General features: G+C 42.7%; 3 protein-coding genes across 4 annotated transcripts in view; 1 reads left to right on the forward strand and 2 right to left on the reverse strand.

Moving 5' to 3' along the window:
• LOC112257958 (transducin beta-like protein 2) lies at nt 1-8,758 on the reverse strand. The gene is made up of 7 exons (XM_024431930.2): nt 8,381-8,758; nt 6,610-6,728; nt 6,153-6,337; nt 1,252-1,403; nt 955-1,081; nt 721-873; nt 1-608 (listed from the first exon to the last, which is right to left on the reverse strand). Exons 1-7 carry the CDS (start codon nt 8,508-8,510, stop codon nt 149-151), a joined length of 1,326 nt encoding a protein of 441 aa, XP_024287698.1. The 5' UTR covers nt 8,511-8,758; the 3' UTR covers nt 1-148.
• Nucleotides 8,026-17,120, forward strand: nsun5 (NOP2/Sun RNA methyltransferase 5). 2 transcript variants are annotated; one of them, XM_024431929.2, is made up of 10 exons: nt 8,026-8,066; nt 9,154-9,273; nt 9,575-9,746; nt 11,427-11,535; nt 11,635-11,770; nt 11,936-12,051; nt 12,791-12,969; nt 13,174-13,384; nt 16,015-16,173; nt 16,274-17,120. In XM_024431929.2, the coding sequence occupies exons 1-10, from the start codon at nt 8,040-8,042 to the stop codon at nt 16,536-16,538; spliced, it is 1,494 nt and encodes a 497-aa protein (XP_024287697.1). In that variant the 5' UTR covers nt 8,026-8,039; the 3' UTR covers nt 16,539-17,120. The 2 variants fall into 2 exon arrangements, with proteins under 2 accessions (XP_024287697.1, XP_024287696.1); XM_024431928.2 differs by lacking the exon at nt 8,026-8,066 and adding an exon at nt 8,808-8,997.
• LOC112259132 (nuclear envelope pore membrane protein POM 121) overlaps nt 16,866-23,302 on the reverse strand; it is a 13,580-nt gene continuing 7,143 nt past the window's right edge. The window contains exons 13-14 of the mRNA XM_042327852.1: nt 23,140-23,247; nt 16,866-20,226 (exon numbers count right to left, since the gene is read on the reverse strand). Coding sequence (XP_042183786.1) covers nt 20,126-20,226; nt 23,140-23,247 — 209 coding nt within the window. The 3' untranslated portion in view covers nt 16,866-20,125. The remainder of the gene's footprint in view (nt 20,227-23,139; nt 23,248-23,302) is intronic.

The following is a 23,302-nucleotide window of genomic DNA, read 5'->3' on the forward strand; positions in this document are numbered from 1 at the left end:
TTTCTGTAGAAACACATGATTTATTAAAACCAGCATGCAAATGCCACATCCCTGACAGGAGTCGAATTGCAGGCCCTTCTGTGAAGAGGCAGTGTGAGAAAGATAGAAAGAGGGATCTACACAGCCAGCCCGGGGGGTCTTTAGTTCTTTAGTCCTTGGGTGCCGTGAGCATAGTGTCTAGCGTGCTCTGCGCCTCCTGTATCTGCTGCTGCAGCCTTTGTTTCATACCCTCGTTCTGGGCGTTCTTTAGCATGGCTTGCATGTCCTGGATGGCTGCACGGTAACCTGGCGCATTGTGGAACACACGTACCGCCCGGTCCCCGCTGCACACCAGGTAGCGGCTGTTGATGTCAAACCTCAGCTCGGTGATCTCCTCGCTGTGGACTCCGTGGAACTCCTCCTCCAGCTGACCAGTGGATGTGCTGTACATGGCCACGCTGCAGCCGTTGGAGATGGCCACCACGCGGGCGTCTGGCGACAGGGCCACCCGGCTGCCTTCCGACGACTGGCAAGGCACCGACTTCAGGAGGTAAGGGTCTTGTTGCTTCTTGTACTCCACGTCTGTGTCCCACAGCCGCCAAGTGCCGTCCTTGGAAACGGTGGCCATTCTGGGGGAAATCGGAGACAGTTTCAAATATCAATGGGGAATGTAATCATAATGTCATTCATGGAAATCAACCATTGATGTTTCGATAGGATACCAGGCAATGCATACCTTACCTGCGTGAGTCATTAGAGAAGGCAAAGGAGTGGACCCCTGCTGAATGGCCCTTCAGGTCGAAGGCGCGGCTCACCTCTTTGAAGTCACCACCCTTCCCGAAGCACACCTCCCATACCTTCACGTCAGGAGTGAAGCCACAGGAAGCCACAAACCTGAAGACAAAATCATCCAAAATGTATTTACCCCCAATTACACACACACACACACACACACACTTAGGGGACTGTACTGACCTTCCACAGGGTGAAATGGCAGCGTAGGAGTTGGTCATCTGGTTGGTGATGATAGAAGCCAGTACCTCTCCTTTCAGGTCCCAGATGAGGATGTTGGTGTCGGTGGAGGCACTCATGATGTACTTGCCTGGAACACAGAAAACAAAAAAAGGGAGAGCGATGAGAGTTTAGGCAACAACTGGAACAGGGGTCTCTTCCATAACTTACAACATTCATAACTTTAAAAAAATTGCATATCATGCAGTCACATCTTCCTGCCTTTTAATCGTTCAGCCTGAATACATTTAGCCATCATACCAGTCTCTGCGATGCCGATATTGATGACATTGGCCTTGTGTTTCTTTGGGAAGTCTTCAGGGGCAGCTTTGAAAGTGAAGCTCCCATCATCCTTCTTGGTCATCTTGAAGATGCGAATGGTATCTCCGTTAGCCAGCCAAGTAATGAAGGCCCTTCATACCAAGACAGAGCAAGTATAGAAAGACAAGAGGCTCTATCCACCTATCTATATATACAGTTGAAGTCGGAAGTTTACATACACTTAGGTTGGAGTCATTAAAACTCGTTTTTCAACCACTCCACAAACTATAGTTTTGGCAAGTCGGTTAGGACATCTACTTTGTGCATGACACAAGTAATTTTTCCAACAATTGTTTACTGACAGATTATTTCACTGTATCACAATTCCAGTGGGTCAGAAGTTTACATACACTAAGTTGAGTGCCTTTAAACAGCTTGGATATTTCCAGAAAATGATGTCATGGCTTTACAAGCTTCTGATAGTCTAATTGACATCATTTGATTTGATTTGATTTGGATGTATTTCAAGGCCTACCTTCAAACTCAGTGCCTCTTCACTTGACATCGTGGGAAAATCAAAAGAAATCAGCCAAGACCTCAGAAAATAAATTGTAGGCCTCCACAAGTCTGGTTCATCCTTGGGAGCAATTCATAAACGCCTGATGGTACCACGTTCATCTGTACACACAATAGCACGCCAGTATAAACAGCATGGGACCACACAGCAGTCATACCGCTCAGGAAGGAGACGCGTTCTGTCTCCTAGAGATGAACGTACTTTGGTGCGAAAAGTGCAAATCAATCCCAGAACAGCAGCAAAGGACCTTGTGGAGAAACCAGGTACAAAAGTATCTATATCTACAGTAAAACGAGTCCAATATCGACATAATCTGAAAGGCCGCTCAGCAAGGAAGAAGCCACTGCTCCAAAACCGCCATAAAAAAGCCAGACTACGGTTTGCAACTGCACATGGGAACAAAGATCGTACTTTCTGGAGAAATGTCCTCTGGTCTGATGAAACCAAAATTGAACTGTTTGGCCATAATGACCATTGTAATGTTTGGAGGAAAAAGGGGGAGGAAAAGGGGGAGGCTTGCAAGCCGAAGAACCCCATCCCAAACGTGAAGCACGGGGGTGGCAGCATCATGTTGTGGGGGTGCTTTGCCGCAGGAGGTACTGGTGCACTTCACAAAATAGATGTCATCATGAGGAAAGAAAATTACGTGGATATATTGAAGCAACATCTCAAGACATCAGTCAGGAAGTTAAAGCTTGGTCGTAAATGGGTCTTCCAAATGGACAATGACCCCAAGCATACTTCCAAAGATGGACAACAAAGTCAAGGTATAGTAGTGGCCATCAGAACAAGGCAAAATTGAAAAAGCATGTGCAAGCAAAGAGGCCTACAAACCTGACTCAGTTACACCAGCTCTGTCAGGAGGAATGGGCCAAAATTCACCCAACTTATTGTGGGAAGCTTGTGGAAGGCTAACCGAAACATTTGACCCAAGTTAAACAATTTAACTTCTTATGACTGGGGGGCAGTATTGAGTAGCATGGATGAATAAGGTGCCCAGAGTAAACTGCCTGCTACTCAGGCCCAGAAGCTAAGATATGCATATTATTAGTAGATTTGGATAGAAAAAGTTTATGAAACTGTTTGAATGATGTCTGTGAGTATAACAGAACTCATATGGTAGGCAAAAACCTGAGAAAAAAATCCAACCAGGAAGTGGGAAATCTGAGGTTTGTAGTTTTTCAACTCTTTGCCTATCCAAGATAGTGTAAATTTGGTCCGATTGCACTTCCTAAGGCTTCCACTAGATGTCAACAGTCTTTAGAACATTGTTTCAGGCTTCTACTGTGAGGAGAGAATAAGAGCTGATTGGGTAAGGGGTCTGCCAGAAGGCCATGAGCTCAGTCAGGCGTGCTCCCGTGAGAGGTAGCTGCGTTCCATTGCATTTCTAAACACAAAGGAATTCTCCGGTTGAAACATTATTGAAGATTTATGTTAAAAACATCCTAAAGATTGATTCTATACATCGTTTGACATGTTTCTACAAACTGTAATGGAATTTGACTTTTCGTCTGGCCTGCGCATCATGAATTTGGATTTGTGAACTAAAGGCGCGAACAAAAAGGAGGTATTTGGACATAAATTATGGACTTTATCGAACAAAACAAACATTTATTGTGGAGCTGGGATTCCTGGGAGTGCATTCTGATGAAGATCATCAAAAGTAAGTGAATATTTATAATGCTATTTCTGACTTCTGTTGACTCCACAACATGGCAGATATCTGTATGGCTTGTTTTTGTCTCTGAGCGCTGTACTCAGATTATAGCATGGTGTGCTTTTTCAGTAAAGCTTATTTGAAATCTGACACAGCGGTTGCATTAAGGAGAAGTTTATCTAAAGTTCCATGCATAACACTTGTATCTTTTATCAATAGTTATTATGAGTATTTCTGTAAATTGATGTGGCTCTCTGCAAAATCACCGGATGTTTTGAAAGCAAAACATTACTGAACGTAACGCGCCAATGTAAACTGAGATTTTTGGATATAAATATTAGAGGTTGACCGATTATGATTTTTCAACGCCAATACCGATTATTGTAGGTCCAAAAAAGCTGATACCGATTAATCGGCCGATTTAAAAAAGATTTGTAATAATGACAATTACCACAATACTGAATTAACACTTATTTTAACTTAATATAAAACATCAATTAAATCAATTTGGCCTCAAATAAATAATGAAACATGTTCAATTTGGTTTAAATAATGCAAAAACAAAGTGTTGGAGAAGTAAAAGTGCAACATGTGCCGTGTAAAAAAGCTAACGTTTGAGTTCCTTGCTCAGAACATGAGAACATATGAAAGTTGGTGGTTCCTTTTAACATGAGACTTCAATATTCCAAGGTAAGAGGTTTTAGGTTGTAGTTAATATAGTATTTATAGGACTATTTGTCTCTAAACCATTTTTGTATTTCATACACCTTTGACTATTGGATGTTCTTATAGGCACTATAGTGTTGCCAGTGTAACAGTATAGCTTCCGTCCCCCTCCTCACCCCTACCTGGGCTCGAACCAGGAACACATCGACAACAGCCACACTCGAAGCATTGTTACCCATCGCTCCACAAAATCTGTGGCCCTTGCGGCGCAAGGGGAATAACTACTCCAAATCTAAAAGCGAGTGACGTTTGAAACAGTATTAGCGCACACCCAGCTAACTAGCTAGCCATTTCACATTGTTTACACCAGCCATTAGGCTGATAGGCTTGAAGTCATAAACAGCGCTGTGCTTGCGAAGAGCTTCTGGCAAAACGTACGAAAGTGCTGTTTGAATGAATGATTACGGGCCTGCCTGCTGCTGCTCAGTCAGACTGCTCTATCAAATCAGACTTAATTATAGCATAACACACAGAAATATGAGCCTTTGGTCATTAATATGATCGAATCCGGAAACTATCATTTTGAAAACAAAACGTTTATTATTTCAGTGAAATACGGAACCGTTCTGTATTTTATCTAACGGGTGGCATCCCTAAGTCTAAATATTCTTGTTACATTGCCCAACCTTCAATGTATGTCATAATTACATAAAATTCTGGCAAATTAGTTCACAATGAGCCAGGCAGTCAAACTGTTGCATATACCCTGACTCTGCGTGCAATGAACGCAAGAGAAATGACACAATTTCACCTGGTTAATATTGCCTGCTAAACTGGATTAGTAGTCATAACTAGTGATTATGATTGATTGTTTTTATAAGATAAGTTTAATGCTAGCTAGCAATTTACCTTAGCTTCTACTGCATTCGTGTTACAGGCAGGCTACTCGTGGAGTGTAATGGTTAGAGCGTTGGACTAGTTAACTGTGCGGTTGCAAGATTGCAACCCCTAAGCTGACAAGGTGAACATCTGTCGTTCTGCCCCTGAACAAGGAAGTTAACCCACAGGTCCTAGGCAGTCATTGGAAATAAGAATGTGTTCTTAACTGACTTGCCTAGTTCAATAAAAGAGATATATATATATATATATTTATATATATATATATATACACACACATAAAAAATATATTTTTTTGTATTTTTTTTATTAAATCGGAAATCGGCGCCCAAAAATACAGATTTCTGATTGTTATGAAAACTTGAAATCGGCCCTAAATAAAAATCGGCCATTCCGATTAATCGGTCGACCTCTAATAAATTTCATATTTATTAAACAAAACATACATGTATTATGTAACGTGAAGTCTTATGAGTGTCATCTGATGAAGATCAAAGGTTAGTGATTCATTTTATCTCAATTTCTGCTTTTCGTGACTCCTCTCTTTGGCTGGAAAAATGGCTGTGTTTTCCTGTGACTAGGTACTGACCTAACATAATCAGATGGTGTGCTTTCGTCGTAAAGCCTTTTTGAAATCGGGACACTGTGGTGGGATTAACAATAAGTTTATCTTTAAAATTGTGTAAAATACTTCTATGTTTGAGGAATTTTAATTATGAGATTTCTGTTTGAATTTGGCACCCTGCACTTTCACTGGCTGTTGTCATATCGATCCCGTTAACGGAATCTCAGCCGTAAGAAGTTAAAGGTAATGCTACCAAATACTAATTGAGTGTATGTAAACTTCTAAACCACTGAGAATGTGATAAAATAAATAAAAGCTGAAGTAAATCATTCTCTCTACTATTATTCTGACATTTCACATTCGTAAAATAAAGTGGTGATCCTAACTGACCTAAGACAGGGAATTTTTACTCTGATTACATGTCAGGAATTGTAAAAAAACTGAGTTTAAATGTATATGGCTAAGGTGTATGTAAACTTCCGACTTCAACTGTACCCTTTGTTATGGACAAGAGTGTGTGTGTGTACATATAAATATACCTTGAATCAGGGCTGAAACGGACCAGTGTGGCATGGTCCAGCTCTAAGTTGGCCCTCAGACATTTGTGGTCTCTGTCCAGGAATTCCTTGGTGCTCCATATCCTGACAGTGCGGTCGTCAGCACAGGTGGCTAGGTACTTTCCGTTGCTGCTGAAGTCCAGGGACGTCACATTTCCACTGTGACTCTGGAGAGAGAAAGAGAAAGAGAAAGAGAAAGAGAAAGAGAGACACACACACACACACACACACACACGAGTGAGCCAAGCAATGATCAAGCATCCGATAATTCTGCAACGTCGTCACACACCACTGTCATTACATTATGTTCTGTGAGCATTGTTGGATGAGCACTACACAAGACTGTGGCCTGTGAGATGGTTTTTAGAATTGATTAGATAGGCAGAGTATGCCTAAATATGGCAAATATAAAGTTCACAGTATGTAAAGCGTGGCCCACCTTCAAGGATGATGCTAGAAGAGGGTGGCTGAAGGTGTGCTGCTGGGCTTTCTCCTTGCGAGGACGCTGTTGTTGTTTCTGTTTCTTGGCAGTGGGAGCCTTCACTGCATTTCTCTCTGCTGCAGGGGATGAATTGGCATCACATTACACAAGACGTTCAAGCAGACTTTCTAGTACCTTCCATAGAGACTAACCAAGATACACTACATGACCAAAAGTCTGGGACACCTGCTCGTTGAACATATTCTAAAATCATGGGCATTTATATGGAGTTGGTCCCCCTTTGATGCTGTAACAGCCTCCACTCTTCTGGGACAGATTCCCACTAGATGTTGGAACATTGCTGCGGGGACTTTCTTCCATTCAGCCACAAGAGCATAAGTTAGGTCGGGCACTGATGTTGGGCGATTAGGCCTGGCTCGCAATCGATGTTCGAATTCATCCCAAAGGTGTTCAATGGGGTTGAGGTCTGGACTCAAGGCCAATCAAGTTCTTCCACACCAATCTTGACAAACCATTTCTGTATATACCTCGCTTTGTGCACATGGGCATTGTCATGCTGATACAGGAAACGGCCTGCTTATGAAGATACAGGAAAGGGCCTTCCCCAAACTGTTGCCACAAAGTTGAAAGCACAGAGTCATCTAGAATGTAATTGAATGCTGTAGTGTTAAGATCTCCCTTCACTGGAACTAAGGGGCATTGTCCAAACCATGAAAAACTGCCCTAGACCACTATTCCTCCTTCACCACACTTTACAGTTGGCACTATGCATTTGGGCAGGTAGCGTTCTCCTGGCATCCGCCAAACCCAGATCCGGCCGTCGGACTGCTAGATGGTTAAGTGTGATTCATCACTCCAGAGAACGCGTTTCCACTGCTGAAGAGTCCAATGGTGGCGAGATTTACACCAGTCCAGCCGACGCTTGGCATTGCGCATGATGAACTTATGCGTGTGTGCGGCTGCTCGGCCATTGAAACCCATTTCACAAAGCTCCCGGTCAACAGTTCTCGTGCTGACGTTGCTTCCAGAGGCAGTTTGGCACTTGGTAGTGAGTGTTGTAACCCAGTTCTGTGAGCTTGTGTGGCCTACCACTTCACGGCTAAGCCGTTGTTGCTCCGAGACATTTCCACTTCACAATAACAGCACTTACAGTTGACTGGGGCAGCTCTAGCAGGGCAGAAATTTGACGAACTGACCTGTTGGAAAGGTGGCATCTTATGACGGTGCCACGTTGAAAAGTCACTGAGCTCTCCAGTAAGGCCATTCTACAGCCAATGTTTGTCTATAGAGATGGCTGTGTGCTCGATTTTATACACCTGTCAGCAACAGATGTGGCTGAAATAGCCGAATCCACTAATTTGAAGGTGTGGCCACATACACTATATATACAAAAGTAGGTAGCCTATACCCTGTTTCTCATTATCAAAATGTTCAGGTTGATTTCTCTGGGAACCGTAAGTTGTTGATTAATAAACCATGTACAATTCTGTAACAATAATACAATGTTTTAGTCACCATTTCATTTAAACTTTCTTCCATAACTTTTCCTCCAGCAACAAGTTTATGGTTGGCTACATTTAAACTTTTTGGACCTGGTGCCAATACTTTTAAATGAGTACATATATTGTTACTATCGTAAAGGGCTGATATTACAGTGTGTGTAAATTGCACCTGTTTGACACATTCACAGCTAGCTAAATTAATAGAATAGCAATCCATCGCGACAAGAAGACATTTAATATGCAAACAAGTTAAGAGAGCAACTTACCAACTGAGTCTTCTTCATTCTGCTCTAGTTGTTCACTTATTTCTCCTTTCTGCTTTCCCACTGCGACGGCGACCAAAATTATTAGCATTCCTATTAATAAGGTCAAGGCAAAAAGAGCCGCAAACTCCATCTTCGCCGAGTTTGTGCCACGTTAGCACTAGCTATGCTAATAACACAGCTAGCACGCTAGCTAGCAAACTCCTTTGACACACGAGGCTCTTTTAGCTACTTTCTGTGGCTGCAGCTTTGTTCAGCTAGTAATATAGTTGTTTAAATAGTAACAATATTGTTGTCGTTAATAACTGTATGATAACGACTAATCGAACTTGCTTTACACATGCATTAAAAAAAATCAATTACTGAAGTCAGCAGCAGAGAACTTTGAGTCCTAACGTAAACCTTTTTTTCAGCAAGCCGTAAAGTATATTGTCAGCTTGCGGAAACGTGGGTGTCGTATATTCATGTACATAGCTAATGATAATACGTTCTCTTTTTAAAAAATACGGTAAATTAGTTTTATAGCAATGGCTTTGTACGCGAAAGCTGCCGAGATTCTCGAGAAAGTGGAGAGGAAGCAGGCTACTGTAAAGACTTTGGTTTACGATAGTAAATTTCAGGTAATTACTATTTTACTGAGTAGCGTTCGCTATTATTAGCTAGCTAACTCCTTGCAACATTTACCATGTAAATGGTCATGCCTAGAAGCTAAAAATCCTGTGTGTAAAGAGACTTACAACAGTGTTAATATTGTTATAATGCTCTCACCTCACCAGAATATCAAGCAGCTTTTTGCACTGGTGTGTGAGACACAGAAGTTTTCATCCATCCTTCAAGAGATCATTGAGTCCACCAAGCTCCTCAAACAGACCAAGATAAAAATGAATCTGGCCAAGGTAATGTGAAACACATGGATACAATTATCTTCCCCGTCATGCCTTTTTGAACTAACTCCATTCAATCCCTCCAACAGAGTTCTTCAAGCCTGGTACTGGGAACCCACAGGTCATAATATGCAGGCATTTGTTTCTGCCCATAACAAACAAACCTGATTAACTACTGTAATTGAATCAGGTGTGTTAGAACAAAAGCCTGCACACCCTGTGGTTCAGATTCCCAGAACCAGGAATGAAGAACACTGCTCCAACACTTTGGCTGGTAGCTTACCTCTTGTTTGGTCCTGTCCACACTACGCAGGTTCTGGTGTATGACCTGGTCATTGGTAAGGGGCTGAAGTGTGGCGGGGCCTGGAAGGCACTGATGATGAAACACCGCTCTAGACTGCAGGCTGCCCTAGCCCGCATGAAGATCAAGCAGAAGGTCAGCCGCAACCAGGACCTGCTCTCCTCCAGTCTCCAGCAGCCTGAAGGTTATATTGATTGATCCCTATTACTCCTTTTAGAAAACAAGACATTTGGGCTTCCAAGAGATGAGTGGCATAGGACTGTATCCGCGAGATGTTCTGTAGGCTATAGAGCATATGTGCCAATACCAAAGTGGGCACATTCGCTATATAAACTCAACATTGTTTGTGACAACCATCAGTGCGGTTGAAAATGCGATGGAAACCCATTTAACTTGTATTTGTTTATTCGGTACATGGGAATTTAACCGCATAATTGTTTTTATGTGCGCTACGTCATCACACACCGTATTTTACCCTCAAAAAGTTAATTTGATGGAAACATCTCTGGTGGGAAAATGCACATATTGCTTTTATGCTGATTTTTGAATATTTGCATCCAAATCAGTCGCCAATTGGATGAAAACCTAGCTTGTGACCAGTACGTTGGATAAAGAATGTCATGACAGGCCTGATGGAAACAGCAAATGACAACAAAATATCCGGACAATGAACACAATTGCATTATATTGATGGCAATTTGAATTCTACACATTTTGCCATGAAGCGGAGAGATGATTTTGCAATTGTATAACACATTTCATGCAATTCTACACATTTTGCCATGGGGCGGAGATAAAAGTTTATGTATTCTATTATTCTAACTCTCAACAGTAAGCTGAGACCCCGACTGAGTTCATAAAAGGGTGGCTGCCGGCTGCCCATCCCTAATCTAAAACGACATTGGTGGCGGCTTATGGTAGAGAATTGAATATTAAATTCTCTGGCAACAGCTCTGGTGGATATTCCTGCAGTCAGCATGCCAATTGCACACTCCCTCAAAACTTGAGACATCTGTGGCAATGTGTTGTGACAAAACTGCATATTTTAGAATGGCCTTTTATTGTCCCCAGCACCAGATGCACCTTTGTAATGATCATGCTATTTAATCAGCTTCTTGATATACTGGATGGATTCTTGGCAAAGGAGAAATGCTCACTAACAGGGATGTAAACAAATTTGTGCACAAAATATGGGAGAAATAAGCTTTTGTTTGTGTGGAAATGTTTTATTTCAGGTCATGAAACGTGGGACCAACTCTTTACATGTTGCGTTTATTTTTGTTCAGTGTAGCTTCAGCGTGCTGGTGTGCAACTGTGGCAATATTGTTTTGACTTTGAATAGCTTTGTTAGGGACCGTCAATAATTGTGTTTCATGTTGCACACCTTTAGTTCTCATTAAAGGATTTGAATATGAATTTCTACAATTTATAGTTGGAGGTAATACAAAGTTGGAGCTATTAGAATTAACATATTGTCCTATGTACATTGTGTATTTTACCGATGGCCCACTAACTAATCCCCATAGGGATTTCCAAAGTCAACCCAAATTTACCACAGGTCATGTGCAGCTACACTCAGAATTTATGATTACTTGTGTGCTGCCAGCGTGGGCAGTATTGAAACAAACCCAACCTTAATTTACGCTGTGATGCAGTCAAACCACAAATCTCACAAAACTCTGTTTTGGATGAGACTGACTTTATGACCAAAATTATACTTTTTACACTTTGTAGTCAATTTTGACAATAGAATAAATGTTTGAGTCATATTGATGCCACACAGGCTGTTTTCTAAACAGTGGTAGTTGGTCTTTAAATGTTTCTCTCCTTTTTGTTAAAGAATAGACATTTTCTCCTTCCCCAGGTGATCAGCTCCCAAGGTATGTGCGTGTGAACACGTTAAAGACCACAGTGGAAGACGCCATCGATTACTTCAAGAGAGAGGGCTTCTCCTACTTGGGACAAGCCTACAGGTCAGCCAGGGACGGGCCTTTGATGTTTCTTCCTTCCCTGTTTATTCTATTGACTGAGGATAACATGAGGTAAATGGAATGTGTGTTTCTGATGTCCAGACTCGATGACCTGAATCTGAAGGGGAAATCCTTTGTGGGTGACCTGCACCTTTCAGACCTGCTGGTTTTCTCTCCAAAGACAGACTTCCATGACCACAATCTGTACAAGGCTGGCCACATCATTCTACAAGACAAGGTGAGGACTTTCAATGTGTCCGTTCATCACTGATCTGTACATGATTGGATGAGATTACCTTATCAGATCTATTCTGATAGAAATTAATCCCAGAATAATTTGGAGGTATTCTGAAAGGGCCTATGAACTTGCCTATGTACTACTGTCGACCTTATATCCCAACAGGCCAGCTGTCTCCCTGCATACCTCCTGAACCCTCCTACAGGCAGCCACGTCCTGGACGCTTGTGCAGCACCGGGGAACAAAACCAGCCACCTCGCTGCCATCATGAAAAACAAAGGGTAAAACTGAATTACTTTTATTTCAGAGGTCCCAGACCCAGATTAAGCCTACACCTGGACTAAATGCCATGTACAAAAATGAAGGACACTTTCTCTTTCCATGACAGAGACTGACCAGGTCAATCCATGTAAAAACTATGATCCCTTTTTGATGTCACTTGTTAAATCCGGAGAGGAAACAGTTTAACGGAGTTTTTGCCAATTGAGACATGGATAGTGTGTGTGTGCAAGAAAAAAGATGTAAGTGCCTTTGAACAGGGTATGGTGCCAGGCGCGCACCAGTTTGTGTCAAGATTTGCAACACTGCTGGGTTTTTCACACTTAACAGTTTCCCCATGTGTATCAAGAATGGTCCACCACCCAAAGGACATTCAGCCAACTTCACACACCTGTGGGAAGCATTGGAGTGAACATGGGCCAGCATCCCTGTGGAACGCTTGACACCTTGTAGAGTCCATGCCCCAATGAATTGAGGCGGTTCTGAGGGCAAAAGGGGGGGTGGGTTGCAACTCAATATTTGGAAGGTGTTCTTAATGTTTTGTACACTGTACTTTTTATGGTTCTGGGAAACTATTGTCTAGTAGGAATAGGGTATTAACAAGTTTGTGATGTTAATCCTGAAAAAGAGTAGGTTACAAAAGGATAGCAATTTTGATGAAATTTCAAAGCACGTTGTAAAGGTTACTTGCCTCACCTTTTACCTTTGACCCAAACCTCTTTTCTCTGGCCCATGTTGAAGGAGGCTGTTTGCCTTTGACCTGGATGCCAAACGTCTCTCCACCATGTCCACTCTCCTGCTCCGCGCCGGAGTCACATGTCAGCAGCTGGCCAATCAGGACTTCCTAAAGGTGGACCCGGACGGGCCGCAGTATAAAGATGTGGAGTACATCCTACTGGACCCGTCGTGCAGCGGATCAGGTAACAACACAACCGGTCTGCCTGGTGTCCTCAAAACAAAATATATATATGTTTAGATGCTTGTTTATTACTCCAGAAAGATGTACCTCAATGACCCAGAAGGACTCAAGTCAAAGTGTCTGTATGACCTCTAAAACAAGTACCTTCTTTGTACTCTCAATGTCATTGTTGATTCAAAATAGTATTTGTGTGTTTCTCTCTCAGGGATGGTGTGTCTGCGGGACGAGGCCTCACCCTCCCAAAACGAGCAGCACAAGCGCCGTCTGCAGGCCCTGGCAGCGTTCCAGCTGCACTGTCTCAACCACGCCTTGCGCTTCCCCCGTCTGCAACGCGTGGTGTACTCCACCTGCTCCATCCATACCGAGGAGAACGAGCAAGTGGTGGCCGCCTGCCTGCTGCAGAACCCAGGTTTCAGGTAGGGAACAGAAATGTATATTAAAGCTGCAAGTAGCTTTGCTGGGATTCAGCTGTGTGCCCACTGTGCCACCATCAGGACAAATTGCCCTAGGATGAGCTATTTCTGTACTGTTTACCAAATATCAGAACTCAAAATCAAACATAATGCAATACATTTATGTATTACCATTTTTTCAAATTATGTTGACTACTTTAAAACATATTCCTCTACAGAACCGCTGGACTGATTGGCACCAAATTTGGTAGATACATTCGTGGCTAAAAGGTTTGAGAATGACATAAATTTTCAAAGGCTGCTGCCTCAGTTTGTATGATGGCAATTTGCATATTCTCCAGAATGTTATGCAGAGTGATCAGATGAATTGCAAAGTCCCTCTTTGCCATGCAAATGAACTGAATCCCCCAAAAACATTTCCGCTGCCACAAAAGGACCAGCTGACATCATGTCAGTGATTCTCTCGTTAACACAGGTGTGAGTGTTGACGACGACAAGGCTGGAGATCACTCTGTCATGCTGATTGAGTTCGAATAAGACTGGAAGCTTCAAAAGGAGGGTGGTGTTTGGAATCATTGAACTTCCTCAACCATGGTTACCTGCAAGGAAACACGTGTCATCATTGCTTTGCACAAAAAGGGCTTCACAGGCAAGGATATTGCTGCCAGTAAGATTACACCTAAATCAACCATTTATCGGATCATCAAGAACTCAAGGAGAGCGGTTCAATTGTTGTGAAGAAGGCTTCAGGGAGCCCAAGAAAGTCCAGCAAGCGCCAGGAACGTCTCCTAAATTTGATTCAGCTGCGGGATGGGGGCACCACCAGTACAGAGCTTGCTCAGGAATGGCAGCAGGCAGGTGTGAGTGCATCTGCACGCACAGTGAGGCGAAGACTTTGAGGATGGCCTGGTGTAAAGAAGGGCAGCAAAGAAGCCAATTCTCTCCAGGAAAAACATCAGGGACAGAGATTGGACTGCTGAGGACTGGGGTAAATTCATTTTCTCTGATGAATTCCCTTTCTGATTGTTTGGGGAATCCGGAAAAAAGCTTGTCCGGAGAAGACGAGGTGAGCGCTACCATCAGTCCTGTGTCATGACAACAGTAAAGCATCCTGAGACCATTCATGTGTGGGGTTGCTTCTCAGCCAAGGGAGTGGGCTCACTCACAATTTTGCCTAACACAGCCATAAATAAAGAATGGTACCAACACATCCTCCAAGAGCAACTTCTCCCAACCATCCAGGAACAGTTTGGTAGCGAACAATGCCTTTCCCAGCATGATGGAGCACCTTGCCATAAGGCAAAAGTGATAACTAAGTGGCTCGGGGAACAAAACATCAATATTTTGGGTCCATGGCCAGGAAACTCCCCAGACCTTAATCCCATTGAGAACTTGTGGTCAATCCTCAAGAGGCGGATGGACAAACAAAAACCCACAAATTCTGACAAACTCCAAGCATTGATTATGCTAGAATAGGCTGCCATCAGTCAGGATGTGGCCCAGAAGTTCATTGACAGCATGCCAGGGCAGATTGCAGAGGTCTTGAAAAAGAAGGATCAACACTGCAAATATTGACTCTTTGCATCAACTTCATGTAATTGTCAATAAAAGCCTTTGACACTTATGAAATGCTGGTAATTATACTTCAGTATTCCATAGTAACATCTGACAAATATCTAAAGATATTGAAGCAGCAAACTGTGGAAATTAATGTCATTCTCAAAACTTTTGGCCACGACTGTACCATCTATAGATGCACATCTTCAAACACAATTTTCCAAGACTCTTGCTCAAACAATATGGCCGCTATGAGCTTGCATTATTTTTTTCCCCCTTGTCCAACAGCACCATCATGCAGCCAAACTGAACTATATTTTACAGGTTAGCTCGACATATCTCTGAGCATGTGTACCAAATTTAATCAGTCAAACTGATCAAGAGATAAACGTGCCTGTTGTAGCGCCACCGTGTGGTCAATTTGAATGTGCTTAGATATGTTGAGTCTTGACAGTATTTGATATGTGCTGCAAATTAATATCCATGTTGGAGTTATGCATTTGTGCCAGACCACACCCACATTACTATTTATTGGTCAGTAGCAGCCATGTTGTTTGAGATGCTATTTTGGTCCATAGATGCCAAGTCTCAAGTTTTGTGCATATCGGTCCCAGAGGAGTAGCGTTTCAAGTGTAAACCAAATTCAAAATGGCGGAAAACCCATCATGGGACCTTGAAGCATATTTCTTCCTTGTGAGGAGAGGAACCTATATACTGGATTTCAGGACTCGGTCACACTGGGTGAGGGGCGTGACCTTTCACTTGCTTGTTATAGCAACACCATTTGGTCAATATGCACAGTAATGGATGAGGGTGTGTGGCCCCTTACCGTCATGCATGGTTGCAACCTAGGCCTTACCATCTCACGGGAATTTGCATTTTCACACATTGATTATTTTCACAAAAATAATCAATACCAACAAATACATTAGGGTTTCACCAGCTTTGCTGCTTAACCTCGATCAATTCCCAAATAGATTTATCATGGAACCGACTAAGTATGTGTCCTGTGTTTATGATCATAAGAACAGTATAGCATTGTGTAAACTTATCTGAGACACCGGCTGTTTCTGCAGGCTGGTTCCACTGCTCCTGCAGTGGCCCGAGCGTGGCCTGGCTCCCCTCACAAAGTGTCTCCGAGCCAGCACCACCAAAACCCTCACCCATGGCTTCTTTGTGGCCCTGCTGGAGCGACACACCGCAGAGAGGCTAGAAGAGCAAGCCTCCGAAACACTGTGAGTAACAGTTATACATTCCGTAAAAGCAAGGCAATTTAGAAAAAGTCTAGATTATACCATTGCTGTGTGAAGTTAATGCTTGTCTTCACTGTTATAGCAATCCGGTTGCTGAGATGAGTCCAAGTAGTCCTTCTGCCAGTAAGGACATACATGAGGTTCAGGAGCCGATTAGCACCACCAAGGATATAGACATGGCTGAGGAAGCCAAACCCACAGAGGAAAATACAGAAACCTCAGGAGGAGTGAAGAAGAAGAGGAAGAAAAAGAAAGATGGGGATAAGGAGGCGCTGGAGCCCAAAGCCACTGAGGAACAGACAAATACCTCAGGAAGAGCAAAGAGAATAAAGGCTAAAGTGGAATGAGACTGACCCTTCAAAGGAACACTGGCTTTGGGTGCCTTGGCGGTCATTTAGACGAGCTATATTTTTGCCCCAACTCCAGTCAATATCGAAGCTAGGCTGTGCCACGTTGGGAAAGCTTAGTCATGGTGACAAATGATTGGCTACCTATAATCCAGCAGTGACATTCTACCCAGTCAAGTTCTGATATTGGAGGGTATTGAATCTTATGAAACACCTTTGTATTTGTCTGTCACTTGTACCCATGACCATGTGTATTCCTCAAATAAAACAACCAATCTTTTTTTTGATCGGTTCAAATGTATAGACATCTTCAGACAGACCACTCACTAAGATCTTTATCACATTTTATTTAAAAACAGTACATTTAAGACATGACCAGAGGGGAGAATGTTATATGCTGCCCATGTCTGCACATTTACTCTCCTCTCGAATTGCCCATTGTGAGCCGATGTTTGCGTTCCCATTCACAGTAATATACCTCTCAAACACTCAATTTAAGACATCCAGCTCAAACACTTTCCATGTTATAAAAAGTAATTGTCATTTGAAGCTTCAACAAAATAAACACATGGTAAAACCTTGGTCCTTGATTAAATCCACAAGTCCAAATGTTAAACATGACTTATTTACACAGGTCTGCACAAGGGTAAATTACTGTTTGATTTACAAAATGGGTAAAGCACAAGTGTCAATGGATTATGAACCCAAAAATGTGACTGGTTAAATATACTACATTCAATGTTTCGTGCATACGCAAAATCTGGACCAACAAGATAAGACAAAAGTCCTGTCTATGGGAACAAACAAGGTGGCCAGGCCATTCAATATGGTTTGAGTTGACCTTCGGCACATTGTCCACCCATCTGTCATAAGCAGATATCACAAGAAGTAAAAACAAGCCTGGTAAACTGAGCAAAACAAAAGCCTTCTTTCAAAAGCTGTCAGTCAAAAATGACCACAGGGCAGACTTCATTGATCTCACTTCCAGATAACTGAGGTGGGGTGCTATCAATTGTTTTAAAAGGGATTTAAGTATAACATGGGAATGATACATTAAAATATAATTTAAAAGAATAAACAGGGGTCTTTAGTCCCAGCAAAAATAAACTCACATTCAAGTCAGTCTTTCTATACACACACACCTCACACAGTAACACACAAAGCCACAAATCTCATTCAAGTCTAAAGCAACACAATTCACGTTTGTCAGGCTTGTACTGTACACAATGATCAGACAGACAGCATTCATTTACAGTACCCATACAGTAGCAGACCCAGTATGCTCTCCTATAAAAAAGTGGAGCTCTTACAAAGGGAAACTTTTAGATGCTTTTATTCCACGATTTCATTACGGTTGAGGAAACCTTAACTTGAAAATTCTATAAACTAGACCAATTGTCTCAGTGAGCCAAGCTTGAAGGAATTCTAAAAGGCAACCTGCCTTAATACAAAAATAAAGGTTGTGTACATTGACACTATTTAGCCAAATCAGGACCCCCACACACATTCACACACCTCTCACAATAACTAGCCTAATTGGCTCGACCAGGAGAGGTTCCGATTAAAAATTAGTATTCAAAATCCTAGTTCTGTCTCAAGAGGGGCGGCCCAATTAAGAACCGATTCAACACCCGAGGTAATTTTAACCTACATGGTTAGTCATGTTTAGCGCACAGAGGTTAGGTTTGACTTGAAAGACAATTACCCTCCAGTTCCTTTAGTCCTGAGTTTTGATCCAGCATTAATGAAAAGAACACCTCTCCTGCTGTGCACATTTGTTAATCCAGTTGTATTGTCACACTCAAACACATTCATCAATAAATTGTTAAAAAGTCCCAACAAAACTCAGAACATCACCCATTGAGCGTGCGGGTAAAACCACGTCCGGCACTAGCAATATGCCGCCATTCACCACATTACTTCCTCCAAGCCAGACTCACCGAGGCAAAAATAGTAACAAGCTAAAAACACCAGAAAAGACTTGAGGGGAATCACACAGGGGAGGGGAAAGCGGTTTGACTGCTGAAGGCGCACGTAAAGTATGTCTATCTGCAACGCTTAAGAGGGGAGCATGTACTCCAAATTCAATTCTCTTATAAATGCACTCATCTTGGTTTTGATAGTATACAGATGCATGGGGTCTTGTGGTACAATGCCCAGATGTTTGTGATCAAGCAGGGTCTTCATCAATCAAGACTGACTAGTTGAATCTGTGTTCAGTGCTGGGGAAGACTCCATCCCCTATGGCTCTCCAGGACCACGTTACCCCTCCCTCCCATAGCACACCTGCTCTTAATAACCACGTTTAAAATGCATCCTTACTTTCTTGTAGTAATACATAGGTGGATAGGATAGGTGGAAAGTACAGTAGCTTGCTTTTACCCAGCCAATGTAATACAATCCTCAGGAGAAGTTACTTCAAGAAAAAAAGGATTTTCTAAGATTCTCAACCAGTCCCCAGATCTGTTTTGAAATGCCCCCACTATGGTGAGAGAAGGAGAAGTGGGGATAATGAGATACCTTTCATGGGTCCTTTTTGTCCTAGACTAAGCGGTAGAAGAGATTATTTTGTAGGTCAAACCTTAAGTATTGGCTTTGGTTTTCAGCACAAGTCCAGGGTAACCTATTTACACCAACACAATATTGACCCATTAATGACTACTACCCTGGAACTCCACATTATGTTTACAAGTGTTATGTTTAACTGATCCCATGATGGCATTCTGATAAAGGATTTTATTGTTTAACTTATTCTGTCATTTAGGATCAAACAAGTATAAAAATTACATTGCAGGAATGCTTCCCAGTGTCTGTGATACTGTACAATAAAAGGACATCTCTGGGACCAATACACAAAGCACTCATTCAAAACAGCTAAGGCCTAACTAGTGCAGAGATGCCACATACCAGTCTTCATTAACCCAAATTAAAAATGTCTTAGAATTTATAATAAACAATTCATTATCTCAAAACGGTCAATATCTCCTATATAGTATGGTTACCATGTACAGCTGGATAAATCCACAAATTATACTATACGTGAGCCTCATTTTGACCGTGGGCGTATGTCAGAAAAACACGTTCAGCCCTTGTATAGCCGTTAACACAGCCCTGCTTAGAATTTCATACAAAAACAAGTATAAGCACGCGTCTCAATTCGACTGTCAAAAACATGTCATGAAACGGGCATAGTAGGGGAAATCCAAAAGCTGGGACAGAGTTTTTTAAAAATTGGATATGCTTCCCTCAAAGTCTAAAGGATTTCAATAGTCTTTTCTCTTTCAAGTATAACACACTATCGTTTTGCCTCCATATCCCCCTTTCTTTTCCTCACTGTGAGAGTGGCTACACAATCAGTAGAGCGGTAGACATCCTAGTTGGAGTGTGTGCTCCTCTGCTAACCCTGTACCACAAAGGGGGCCAGCCCAGCCAGGGGAACAGAAAGCTAGGGAGTGCTGTTGGGTCTGACTGGGGTTACAATGTGTTAGCCATAGAAGTATCAGTTCAGCTCCTCTGGAGGATGTCATGGCAGTGCTGAATGGGTAAGGGCTTCCAGGCTATGCCAGATGCTACCACATCCGGCTAGGCTACTTCTTCCTGGGGTGCTGCCTTCGGGCCTGTAGCCTCTGGCGCGCCCCTGATGTTTTGGAGCCAGCGCCAATGGAGAACGAAGGAGCTGCTGGAGAGCCTGGTCACAAAGAACAAGAGAGGAGTTAGTGTGTCAATACAAAAAGGCACCTGGCTGTTGACTAGAACCACCACAGCTTCTCAGAGTCAAAAAGAAATACAGATGTGATGGTAATTGAATTACTGTAACTTATGGAAGACCATGAAAATAAAATAACTCAAAATTCAAATTCGGAACTTTATTTTCATGTAGATGAACTTTACCTAATAGTGGGGGGTTGCACTAGCTATTAAACTTTCTACGTCTCTGCCTCTTTCCTTTGATGCTGGAGCAGCTAATCCGCTAGATGATCGGGGCTGTAGAACGCTACGGGCTGTGGCACTTCAGTATAAAAATTGTTTGACATGTAGACTTTCTTTTATACAACGCATGTTGTTTTCATTGCTTGCTAGTAAATAGTTTTTTTTTTTTTAAAGGTTGGATGTGTGACAATTCATTAATTATTCAACAGTCAATGAGGCCTATAATGCGCTAATGTGTCAAATGGATAATGCGCCAATCCTCTCCAACCTTGCATGATATAATCTGATACGGAATATTTTCTTAAATTTAGAGACTGATAAGGCCTGGCCGCTATGCCAACCTTGACGACACCAAAAACGCCCTCCAATCCACAAAGTAGAATAGTAGCCTAGGCTATAGTGTCGGCAGGCAATGCACTTTTGTGAATGCCCAAGTGGTAGCCTACCGTTTGTGAAACAGGCAATTTATCGTTAATCCCTGTCATTTGGTTACATACATTTCTGTCCCCATTATACTTTCCTTGTCAATAAATTATCTTATAGCCTACTTTCGGAAAGCCTACTTTTGAAGGAAAAGACAAATATTTTTTCATGTCTGACACACGCTAGTGGCTTTGACTGACAGAGAATCGGCGAACACGCACGCACCTATAGGCCTACACACATGCGTGTGTGTACACACACAGCAAAAAGAGAAAAGTCCCCTTTTCAGGACCCGGTCTTTCAAAGAATTTGTTAAAATCCAATTAACTCCATGTAACTTCCTTGTAAAGGGGTTATACACTGTTTCCCATGCTTGTTAAATGAACCATAAACAATTGATGAACATGCACCTGTGGAACAGTTGTTAAGACACTACAGCTTACAGACAGTAGGCAATTAAGACCACAGTTATGAAAATTTAGGACACTAAAGAGGCCTGTCTACTGACTGAAGAAAACCAAAAGAAAGATACCCAGGGTTCCTGCTCATCTGCGTGAACGTGCCTTAGGCATGCTGCAAGGAGGCATGAGGACTGCAGATGAGGCCAGGGCAATCATTTCTGTATTTCAGCCACACCCATTGCTGATAGGTGTATAAAAAAAGAGCACACAGCCATGTCATCTCCATAGACAAACATTGGCCTTACTGAAGAGCTCAGTGACTTTCAATGTGGCACCGTCACAGGATGCCACCTTTCCAATAAGTCAGTTCGTCAAATTTCTGCCCGGGTCAACCAAGTGCTGCCATTTTGAAGTGATAACATTTAAGAGCAAAGTGGTAGGCCACACAAGCTCACAGAACAGGACCTGCCGAGTCACGGACCATGTAAAAATCATCTGTCCTCGGTTGCAACACTCACTACTGAGTTCCAGAAATCTTTTTTTAACCCCCCTTTCTCCCCAATTTCGTGGTATCCAATTGTTTAGTAGCTACTATCTTGTCTCATCGCTACAACTCCCGTACGGGCTCGGGAGAGACGAAGGTTGAAAGTCATGCGTTCTCTGAAACACAACCCAACCAAGCCGCAATGCTTCATCCAACCCGGAAGCCAGCCGCACCAATGTGTCGGAGGAAACACCGTGCACCTGGCAACCTTGGTTAGCGCACACTGCGCCCGGCTCGCCACGGGAGTAGCTGGTGCGCGATGAGACAAGGACATCCGTACCAGCCAAGCCCTCCCTAACCCGGACGACAGAGCCCTTAACCACTGCGCCACCCGGGGGGCCCAGTGTTCCAGAAATCTTAACACCGCAATTACATTCTAGACAATTCTGTGCTTTGTGGAAGGCCCTTTCCTGTTCAGCATGATAATCCCCATGCACAAAGCGGGGTCCATACAGAAATGGTTTGTCGAGATCAGTGTGGAAGAACTTGACTGGCCTGCACAGAGCCCCGACCTCAGACCCATCAAGCAACTCAAATGAATTGGAACGCCGACTGCAAGCCAGGCTTAATTGCCCAACCTCACTAATGCTTGTGGCTGAATGGAAGCAAGTCCCCACAGCAATGTTCCCACATCTAGTGCAAAGCCGTCCCAGAAGAGTGGAGGCTGTTATAGCAGCAAAGGGGTGGGGACCAACTCCATGTTAATGCCCATGATTTTGGAATTAAATCTTTGGCGAGCAGGTGTCCACATACTTTTGTTCACACAGTGCATGTCCACTCAAAAACCTTCCTAATGAAGCCTGCCTGGACTCCATCGCTTTATTAAGATTCAAACACTCCTGTCATGATGTAATCTTGTAAAAAGGACTGTTTCAGTAGCTTAGACTACATTATTTCTCTCATTACAGCATCCTCTGAAGAATATGTCAATGCCACTGCCATCGGATGACCGCAGCAGCAGGGTTGTGACTTTTGCTAATTTTTCGGAAAAACTGGGAGTAACCCATCGAACCTCATTTGAATGGTTTTCTGCTTCGAAATAGGATCTGTACTTAAAATTATATGCAGAAAAGCCAACAGACAAGGCCAAGGTCGGCATACATCTTTATTTGACTCCATTAATGTTGTGCCAATATGACAATGCAACAGATCCTCTCCAACCAGGGAAGTCTTCATTTGTTGACTAATATTTATAAGTATTAACCTGAATAATTACCGTAGCCTCAAATTCCAAGACGCTTTTTGCTACACACTTGAGGCATAATGCGGGAGAATCAGAAACAAGCTCTGGTTATTTTCTTACCGAATGATGAGGATCCCATAGCACTGAATCCTTGGACTGGAGTTCCTGGGCTTCCAAAGGGGACAGGACCTGCAGCTGTGCTCTGGCCAAAAGCAGGGGTAGACGTCCCTGTATATGTGACAGCAATAAATTAACAATTAGGGACTCAAATAAAAAGACAAAC

Source organism: Oncorhynchus tshawytscha, linkage group LG09 (assembly GCF_018296145.1).
Source record: "Oncorhynchus tshawytscha isolate Ot180627B linkage group LG09, Otsh_v2.0, whole genome shotgun sequence".
In the NCBI taxonomy this organism is placed as follows: domain Eukaryota; kingdom Metazoa; phylum Chordata; class Actinopteri; order Salmoniformes; family Salmonidae; genus Oncorhynchus; species Oncorhynchus tshawytscha.